Source organism: Babylonia areolata, chromosome 18 (assembly GCF_041734735.1).
Source record: "Babylonia areolata isolate BAREFJ2019XMU chromosome 18, ASM4173473v1, whole genome shotgun sequence".
In the NCBI taxonomy this organism is placed as follows: Eukaryota; Metazoa; Mollusca; class Gastropoda; order Neogastropoda; family Buccinidae; genus Babylonia; species Babylonia areolata.
In genome coordinates, this window is record NC_134893.1 from 17,076,353 (window position 1) to 17,086,965 (window position 10,613).

General features: G+C 41.3%; 1 protein-coding gene across 1 annotated transcript in view; it reads right to left on the reverse strand.

Moving 5' to 3' along the window:
* Positions 1 to 3,131, reverse strand: part of LOC143292531 (uncharacterized) — a 25,315-nt gene extending 22,184 nt beyond the window's left edge. The window contains exons 1-2 of the mRNA XM_076602911.1: positions 3,107 to 3,131; positions 1,833 to 1,883 (exon numbers count right to left, since the gene is read on the reverse strand). Of these exons, the coding sequence (XP_076459026.1) occupies positions 1,833 to 1,883; positions 3,107 to 3,118 (63 nt within the window). The 5' untranslated portion in view covers positions 3,119 to 3,131. The remainder of the gene's footprint in view (positions 1 to 1,832; positions 1,884 to 3,106) is intronic.
* Between the last annotated feature and the right edge of the window lie 7,482 nt (positions 3,132 to 10,613).

The following is a 10,613-nucleotide window of genomic DNA, read 5'->3' on the forward strand; positions in this document are numbered from 1 at the left end:
TTATTTACCCCACCATGCAGGCAGCCATACTCGGTTTTCCGGGGTGTGCATGCTGGATATGTTCTTATTTCCATAATCCACCATAAGATGACAGAGAATGAATTTTACTTACAGGAACTATTACATGTGTATCTGATCTTCTGCTTGTGTATACACACAAAAGGGGTTCAGCCTCAAGCAGGTCTGCACATATGTTGACCAGGGAGATCAGAAAAATCACCCTTTACCGACGATGCGCCGTTACTGAGATTTTAATCTGGGACCCTCAGAATGGAAATCCCAACGCTTTAACCACTCAGCTATTGCTCCCCTCCTCCAAAGTTCCTCAGATGGTCATCAAGGTACAAGAAAATCAGCATGGCCAAGTCTGATGCAGCTAAGACATCTCTGAGTCAGAGCCTTTCCCCATAGAAAAAGGAGTAAAGCAAGGTTGTGTCCCTGCACCAACTCCTTTCACCATCTTCTCTTGCATGACACTCCATAGGGTAACACTAACAGATGACCTTGATGATGAGGACAGTATCTACATCCGATACAGCACTGATGGCAGTCTGTTCAACCTGAGGGGCCAAACAGCCCAAACCATGGTTCTGGAGCAACTAATCCATGAGCTCTTTACCAATCATGCTGTCCTCATTGCACAGAGACAACCCTACAGCACATTAGCATCCTGCTTTGCTGAGTCTACTGAGCTCTTTGTACAGGAAGTCAGCCTGAAAAAGAAGGAAGTTCTCCATCTGCCCGCACCTCAAGATGATTACCATCCTCCTAACATCATCTGTGAGACAAAGCTGAAGATAATCTACTAGTTCTGTTACCTGGGGAACACTATAATTATTTTTATTATAGTCAGACCCCAAAATTCACAAAGAAATTGACAGCAGATCTGTAATGGCAAACAGTGCCCGACTTTACAAACAAATCTGCAGCAACAAGCACCTGCAGAAATCACCCTCCTCTATGGCTCCGAGTCATGGGTCACTTAACAAAACCTGCAAACTTCTTGTTTTCACCAATGCTGGCACTGCAACATCCTCAACATCAGCTGGAGTGACTTCGTCACCAACACTGAAGTCCCCAAACAAGCTGGGGTCACCAGTATTGAGGTGGGGCAATGCTGTTGAAGATACAACTATGCTGGGCTGGGCAAGTCTCCAGAATGGAGGCCTACTGCATGCCCAAGATTATGCTGCACAGGAACTCTCCAATGAACACCATGACAGAGAGGCCCCCAAACAGAGATCCATCAGTGACATTGACAGTGGTCCACCTTAGCTGCTGATCGTGTGACCTGGTGACATACCATTCACCAAGATGTCACCTCATATGAGGACGCATCATATCCTGCCCGGAGAAAAACAAGAAAAGCCGGAAAACCAGTGACATCACAGCAACTGACCCAGGATAGACATTCCCTTGCAGCTGCAGCTGATGGACCTGCATGTCCCTAATTGACCTTATCAGCCATCAGCGAAGCCCACAGCTGATGTGGACAACCCTATTCCCAAACCTTTGCGAAGCCAAGCCATAACTAGACAATTCAGTGCCAACACAAACAATGAAAAAACTGTTACAGTTCAACATATTTCACCGAAAATGAAAAACTTAATCACTGGGATTTCAATAACAAAAATCATTAATTTTCAGTCTCTGTCAGTCTCTCTCTCAGAGCCACACACTCACACTCACACATACGCATGTGTACACGCAAAAGGCTGAAAGAAAACAGCCCAACAACAGTGAACCTTACAAGGCAACAGGATCAATTCAAGAATAAGTTTACTTTAATTATCATTATTAAGTCCAGTGCATAATGTATTTGAAAAGCTCACTTTTTTCATGGTTGCCAGGGCAGCCTCTCTCAGGGCTATGAGATCTTCATCCTGTACAAGAAAACCAAAATATATCAATATCATTTATACAATATATTTTAGTATAAACGTTAAAGGGTTTTTCAATTATAGCAAATAATGTTTGCATATAATTAAATACACCCACCTATATGTCTATTTAATGCATATGTATATATGTCATAAAGAAAGAAAAGGGGTTGAAATTTGAGATATATATACACACACACACTCTCTGGTCTGTTCATCTCTTTAAAAATCACTTTCTGATCACACACCATCATGACCAATCAACAAGAAAGTATCTATTTTTTCAAAGGATTTCAACGTTGTATATATCATAATTATTTAGTTCTGGTCTGATATTTTTTATCTATTTCCGTGTGTGCAGTGAGGAGTGGGGGTGGGGGGTTAGCATCCATTTATTCTTTTCTGTAAAAATCAAAATTCCAATCATAGTAAGTAGACAACAAGTACAACTAATACTGGTATTAATGAATTTTCAACCAAAAAGTAAATAAAAAAATAAAAATAAAAAATCATTTCAAGAGTAGGATCAGCCATTCATTTGGTATTACAATTTCAACATTAATTTAGGGCAGTGTTTGTAGTATGGCTGTGGATGTGCACAACAACTTAAACAAGAAGAAAGGTTTCTTAAATCTTTCATTCTTTGTCTTTGGGGTCCATGAATTTGATAATGTTCTCTTGCTTCAATGAAAGTCACAATCTAACATATATAGGGCTTCTGTCCGTGAAATTTAGTGATCATTTAATTCACAGCAGAGTACAACCACTGTGTTGAGTCTTGTGTACGTTCTTTTAAAACACGAGTCTCCAAATTCAACCGCCATTGCAAATGACACCGAAGTTGATGCACCCAGATGATCCACTGTCTCACAGCTTTTTGATGCAATGACTGTATCATGCCTTTAACACATATGATTTAATTTCGCTTTTTCCTTACAACAGTACAGACAGGTCGTTATGATCACTTCTACGTGATTTGTAATCGAGTAACACCGCATGCACACTTTGGGAGGACAACAAACTGGAATGAGTGCATACTCTTTCGAACAAGTGCTCGGTCTTCAAAATTTAAGTCAAAATGAACACAGTACTAACGCCATTGCAACTACTTTCACATATGATTTATATACACGTTACTTTCCTGTTCATCGCCTGTACACAGCAGGAACATATTTATTATCGACATTTACGAATTACTGTACAAATAGAGCAATAAAGTGACTTACGTCCGACGCCATTTTTCCAGACTGATCTCGCAGAAACGAAATACATACGCACAGTCAATATACACAAAACAGCCGTGCGTGCATATATCCACGAGTGAACCGAACCGTTTATATTGTGTGGTTTGTAAAGAAATGAACGGAAATTAATATATTCCTAAATTTTGTAAAATCTGAAGTAGTCAACTGATAATAATGCACTTTTATTACTTAGAAAATCACAACACCACACCTCTTTCTCTATATCAGTCTCTGTCTTTGTCGCTCAATGTGTCTCAGTTATCAGGGTGTATTCAGTTTATGCGAAGATCAGGCATCCGCTTCAATGTTGTTGTTTTTAAACAGTACCGTAGACGTGGCTTGGCGTAAACGGATCAGCCCACACGCTTTGACACACTATGATCCTTTAGTGAAGCAAAAACTGAACTGAAACTGTCTGTCTGTCTGTCTGTCTGTCTCTGCCAGTTTGTCTGTCTGTCTGTCTGTCTGTCTCTCTCTCTCTCTCTCTCTCTCTCTCTCTCTCTCTCTGTTACACACACACACACACACACACACACACACACACACACACACAAATATATATATTATACTGTATTGATAATTATCAATATTTTGCTGACAGAACAGTGGGGCCTAGTTAAAGGCTGTAAGTTGAAATGTCTGTAGCACACTGATGGGAGTCATCATTCCAGGGTGATATCAAATCCTTTATGGATGGAATCAAGTTGACTCAAGCCGGCTCATCATATGTCTCCTCTGACAACATTCAACACCGGCCTCCGTCAGATACTGGACAAAAACGCCCTCAGTCTCCACTCGCCTTGTTGCAGTGACCGTCCCCGGCTCTGCTCCCTGGATGACTGATGAACTGAGGGCCGCCAAGCGTCGAGAGCGACAGGCCGAGCACGTCTGGTGCTCCAGCAAACTGATAGCACCTGAGCCGTGTGTTTAACGACCTATTGGCGTTTCGCCCTTGAGGTCTTGTTCGTGGCTGTGGTCTTACTAGTGAAAAATACCTTTTAAAAAAAGAGAGAAAAAAGACACTGTCTCCAGACAGATATATATGTATATGTCAAGGAGCGTAACAAACTAAACAACATGTAGACAGCTGCAAAGCGTCAGAATATTTCAGTAGTTGTTAGTGGCAAAAGTAGAAAACTGTTGCTGCCAAAAAACACTACTCCTTAGGATCTCCCCGATGTTTTTAGTAATTATTTTAATGACAAAATTGTTAACATCCGACAAGAACTGGACGCTAGCCCACCAGAGGACTATTTTAATGATTTTAAAGGAAATTTGATGACATGCTTTAGACCCGTTCATATCTTTCACATCGTCGACTCATAGTTAAAGTGAAAAATTGCACCTCTAAAGCTATTCCACTTGTGTTTGGTGTCCCTCAGTGATCAGTGTTAGGGCCTATCTTGCTCACTTTGTATATTCAGTCTTTGTCTGACATTTTCAAAAGGCATTCATTTGGTCACCACAAATATGCAGATGATACAGAATTACAAAAAGCTGCCCCACCATCTGATTTCAGTACAGTCATTACTGAATTGGAGGCTTGTGTAGCTGATGTAAAAGTATGGATAGACAAAAACAAGCTAACACCCAATGAAGACAATGACTGAACTCTTAGCTGTAGGAGACCGAGGTCGCCTAATTGCAGTAAAAAAAAAAAAGGGACCCAGTCACATTTGGCCCTGCTTCAGTAGCATTTCAAACATCAGCCAAATACCTGGGTGTATATGTTGATCAAACCTTGACTATGAATGACCTTGACTTCAACACAGTCATTTCACCCACTCTAGGAAGACATTGTCGGGAATGGCCAGAGGGCAAAACTGATGCGGAAGTGAAGCTACTTATAGAAGAAAACAGTAAAGAAGAGGACATCATCATATACACAGATGGCTCAGTCACCAAAGACCAGTCTGGTTGGGGATTCACTGCGAAACAAAATGGAAAAACAATTTGGGAAGAGAATGCTGCATACAAAGTCACAACCTCCAGCCTAACGATGGAAGTTGAAGCTGTGACACATGCCCTCCAGTGGCTATCGTCCATCCATACGCCCGGAAACCAACATGCCATGATTGTAACCGACTCAATGAACCTCATACAGAAAATTGAAAGCGGAATTGGAAGCCCAGAGTGGCATAACGCAATGCGCAACTTTCAGATTAAAAAACTCACATGGTCATACTGCCCGGGACATGCAGGTGTTAAGGGAAATGAGCGAGCTGACAGACTTGCTGGTAACGCAACACCAACGAGCGGCCTACATCTAGGAAAATCGGAAATCCTCAGAAAAGTCAAAGAATACCAAAAAGAACAGGTACAAGGCCATCACACCATCGATCGCCTCAAAGAAATAGAAGCAGAGAGAGGGAGCGGCCGCAAGTCTAACATGAAAGGTAGAGCACGATGCTTTGCAAATCAAACAAATATCGGCATCATTTCCAAACCAACATTGCGCAAATTTCTTCAAAACGGAACAGAGTCTCTGTGGGCCTTTCCAAATACAATAAACTGAGCAACACACTAGACGCCACGTTCTTGGCATCAGAGATCTTTTCCCATCCCTCTTACGGCCAGTCAGTGGCAGCCTCTGTGCGTGTGTGTATGTACGTGTGTGTTTGTGTGTATGTGTGGGTCTGTGCTTTTGAGTGCGTTTGTGAATGCGCGAGAGTGAAAGTGTACACAAGTGTCAGGAGAGATATGTGTACGTGTGTGTGTGTGTGTGTGTGTGTGTGTGTGTGTGTGTGTGTGTGTGTGTGTGTGTGTGTGAGGGGAGGTGGGAGTGCGGGGGGAGGTGGGATAGAGGATGAGGTATGTGAGTGTATGCATGCCTACACTGTGGGAGCAACAGGATATTGGAACGTATATATATATATATATATATATATATATATATATATATATATATATATATCTTTGTATGTACGTGTGTGGGGTTGGGGGTGGGAGATATGGGCGTATGTGTGTGTGCTTGTACAAGTAAGTGTTCATCTCTGTGAGTATGTGTTTGTGTGTGTGTGTGTGTGTGTGTGTGTGTGTGTGTGTGTGTGTGTGTGTGTGCCGTGGAAGCTGCGATACGTAGACTAGAAATGAGTGTGTGGAGGAGGGGGTAGAGGAGGTGCAAGGTAATGTGTGTGTGTGTGTGTGTGTGTGTGTGTGTTGGAGCTCATGTACGTTTATATGTATTTGACTGTGCTTTCATATGTGCTTGTACAAGTAAGTGTTCATCTCTGTGAGTGTGTGTTTGTGTGTGTGTGTGTGTGTGTGTGTGTGTGTGTGTGTGTGTCGTGGAAGCTGCGATACTCAGACTAGAAATGAGTGTGTGGAGGAGGGGGGTAGAGGAGGTGCAAGGTATTGTGTGTGTGTGTGTGTGTGTGTGTTGGAGCTCATGTACGTTTATATGTATTTGACTGTGCTTTCATACCTGTGAAACTGCATGTTTGGTGCATTTCTGTTATGCATGTGTGGGTGTATGTGTGAATGTGTGTCTTCATGTTTTACATTTATTCGCTTATTTATCACCATTGTTGTCTTATTTATTTATTTATTTATTTATGTTTTATCATTATCATTTTATTAGTATTACTAATATTATTACTACTACCTTTTTCTATATTATAATTATTATTTATTTATTTATTTATTTATTTATGCAAGCTTATCTATTATTTATTCCCCCGTTTTTTTTGGTTTTTTGTTTGTTTGGGTTTTTTTTTTGGTTTTTTTCCAAGGCCTGACTAAGCGCGTTGGGTTACGCTGCTGGTCAGGCATCTGCTTGGCTTGGCAGATGTGGTGTAGCGTATATGGTTTTGTCCGAACGCAGTGACGCCTCCTTGAGCTACTGAAACTGAATTGACTATGAACGACCAAATTTCATTCTTGTGTCGCTCATGTAACTTTCATAGTCGTTGGCTAGCCTCAGTAAGACCATAAGTAACAGAGAAAAATATGGCTCAGTTGGCTTCCTCTTCGTCCTGTTCAGACTGGATCACTGCAGCAATTCCACACTTGCAGGTTTACCATCTTCCTCCTTCCACAGATTACAGAAAATTCAGAACAATGCTGCACGACTGGTTCTCGCCAAAAATAAATCTGATCATGTTACACCCCTTCTGAATCGGTCACACTGGCTTCCAATTGAGTCCCGCATTACTATAAGTTAGTGACACTCGCCTTCAAACATTCTGGCAAGTCTCTTCGACTGTATCTCTCCTCTGTACTGGAAACTTATGAACCGCACAGAACATTAAGATCCAGTTCTGAAAAGCTGCTTATAGTCGCAAGGACAAATCTGAAATGCACTGAAAATAGGTCTTTCATCTCTCAGAAATGCCTCTGATCTACATTCTTTTAAGTCAGATATGAAAACTTACCTTTTCCGTAAGCAGTTTGTTCTGGGCAGAACAGTTAATCCAAAGTGTGTTGTTTAGCAAGTATCTTTGTACAAGTATTTTTGTTATCCTGTTTTAATGCATTGTGTATTTTATGTAGTTTGGTCTTAGATGTAATGTCCCCTCTATCTGGTTATTTTTAATCCCGACGTGTGTGTGTGTGTGTGTGTGTGTGTGTGTGTGTGTGTGTGTGTGTAGACTGTTCCGGTACGCGTACGTAAGTCCGCATGCACATTCATGTCCGAACAGAATTCTGTGTTAGAAATATTTTAATGCTTATGCAATTCTGTTTTAAGTGCAATTGATATTTAAGGTTAGTGTGCGCGCACGTGTGTGTGTATGTGTTCTATGAAATACATTTTGTTTTAATCTGAGCCTTATTTACTTGATAGCTTTTATCATCGGATTCATGTCTGAAATGTGCTTTTGATTTATATGAACACATTCAGATTGTACATTTTTTGTTGGCAGAGAGCCGTTGAAATGTTTTTTAAGGCATGTATATATTCATTTGGATGATGTAAGGCGCTTTGAGCAGCATTGGTATACTGAATATCGCGCCATAGAAAAATTATGTATTATTGTTATTATTATATGCATGAATTGAAGGAGATAACAATTAAAGAATCAGTGAGCTGATTTAGCCATCACTGTTCATAGTTTTCATATATGATGTGGGTTTAAACTGTCCAACCCTTAAACTGTGTGCACCACTTGCCACTGATGACAGCAATTTCGCAGGTCTTCTCAGTTTCCGTTCCAAATGAACTTCTCCATCGACGAATGTCACGTTGAGTCTCTTTTGAGGTTAACCGATCGCAAATTAGTATTTCCCCAGCATGTCAGTTGCCAAGATTCGGCGCAGTCATTGCGTGGGGCAAAACTAAATGAATTTTAAAGATAACACAAATGGGAGAATTGTAGAAAACCAAATAACCGACTTAGGTGCGCTCAGGAAGCACCAGTTTTTCTTCAAGACTGGTCAGTCGTTTATGCTGCATATGTTGGTTTGAATTATGGTGGTCGATACTTACTTGTACTTGTACTTGTATATTGCGGTGTTGAAGGCCTAACCGGCCTGTTCACCGATCCAGAATATATCTCCCACTTGTTATGCAGCATGCGTGGCATATTAATGGTGATAGGCTGGGTCGTACAGTGTAGGCAGGCTCTTCCAATGCGTGTCCAGTCTGTTTTTAAAGGCGTTTACTGATGGGGCGGTCACCACACTATCAGGGAGGCCATTCCATACAGTGACGACTCTCTGGGAAAAATACCCAGCACGCAAGCTCAGCCTGCAATGACCCTTGGCCAGCTTGAGGGTGTTTCCCCGGGTGTCCCTGCCTTGAAAGAGGTGCAGCATGGGTCGATCTGTGTCGATGTTTGCCATGTCACCATATATGTCGCTGATTGCGGTCAGTCTTCACGTTGATGGGCTTAGTATCAAAGAGAGAAAGATCGCCTATTAAGGAACCACTGAACTATGATAAGCATTTTTCAATATAGAGTGAGGAAGGAGGATATGGATGCACATGGATAACTATTTCATGCTGAGAACAATCCTCATATACAGATTGTCTTGGTAATTTGTCTGATTGGCGGGCTAATAATGAATATCATTATAATTCATTACTTACTTATCTATCAGTCATATTTGGCATCTTTCAAGAGATGGAAGAGTTAAATCGTTGATTGCACCGGCTGGGTCAGAGGGAACGGTTCGTTTGTAAGAGTAAAAGAATAACTTACTAAAAAAACCCAACTAACCAACGGCAACCAACCAACCAAACAAACAAAAAAACAAAACAAAAACAAAAAAAACAACAACAACAACAACCCCCCCCAAAAAAAAACAAAAAACAAACCACAAACAAAAACAACAACAAAACAAACAAAAAACAAAACAACAACAACAACAACATGCAAGGCCATCAAGATACAATGGCTGTAAGTCAGGCTTGAAAGGTAGGGCACGATCCTTTGCAAATCAAACTGACGAATGCTGGCATCATTTCCTAACCAACACTGCGCAAAAGTACTCTCTGGGCTTTCCCAGACTTAACAACACCACATGGCATCAGAGATAGCTACCCACCGGCCGCCTTCAGTTTGCGGCCGGCGGCGGCAACGAAATCGGTGGCAGTGTGTGTGTGTGTGTGTGTGTGTGTGTGTGTGTGTGTGTGTGTGTGTGTGTGTGTGTGTGTGTGTGTGTGTGTGTGCCAGTGTGTGTGTGCGCGCGCGCGTTTATTTATATTCATTTGCTTGTTTATTTATTAATTATCAGTTGTTGCGCTTTCTTCTACATTTCATTTTGTTCAGTTCTTTAGTCTGTTTGCTTACCTCATATTTTCCTTATTCTTAGATGTATTTACTGAATCATTCTGAATCATTCATCAGTTCATTATTTTGATGACTTATCACTGAATGACTTATGCACACCCCTGAAAACGGAGTATGGCTGCCTACATGGCGGGGTAAATAAACAACTGAAAACGGTCATACACGTCACTGAGTAAAATGTTCAGTAACTCAGTGTTACATGCTTGTCTGACTGAGTGTGCGTGCCTCCGGTGAAATCTGAAGTTGAATGACACAGGAAACGAATGATGAGCGCCCAGTGGCTGTCGTCAATCGGCTCCACCCAGGTAGGCAGCCTTTTGTGTAAATAACCCCGTGTTTGTAAAGCGCTTAGAGCTTGGCCTTTGACCGAGGCCGGGTGGGCACCTAAATATCCATATCAATCAATCAATCCATGTATATTTATCTGGTTAAACGCGTTGGGTTACGCTGCTGGTCATGTATCTGCTTAGCAGATGTGTTGTAGATTTGTCCGAACGCTGTGGCGACTCCTTGACTAATTGAATTGAACTGAACTGGTTCGTTTCTTTTACTTTTTTCAAACGCGCAATAAAATTAATGGGAAAACGCACGGCTGTTGTACATATGTTTTCGTCGATTAGCGCGAACAGTTCCCCCAGGCTGGAAAAATAAATCTTAATTGAAATAATATAATAATGAAAATGAATCCAGTAAATTAAAATCAGTTAAATTCGGTTGCTGTTCTGTATTTGGTGACATAAAAGATATTTTGTTTGAAT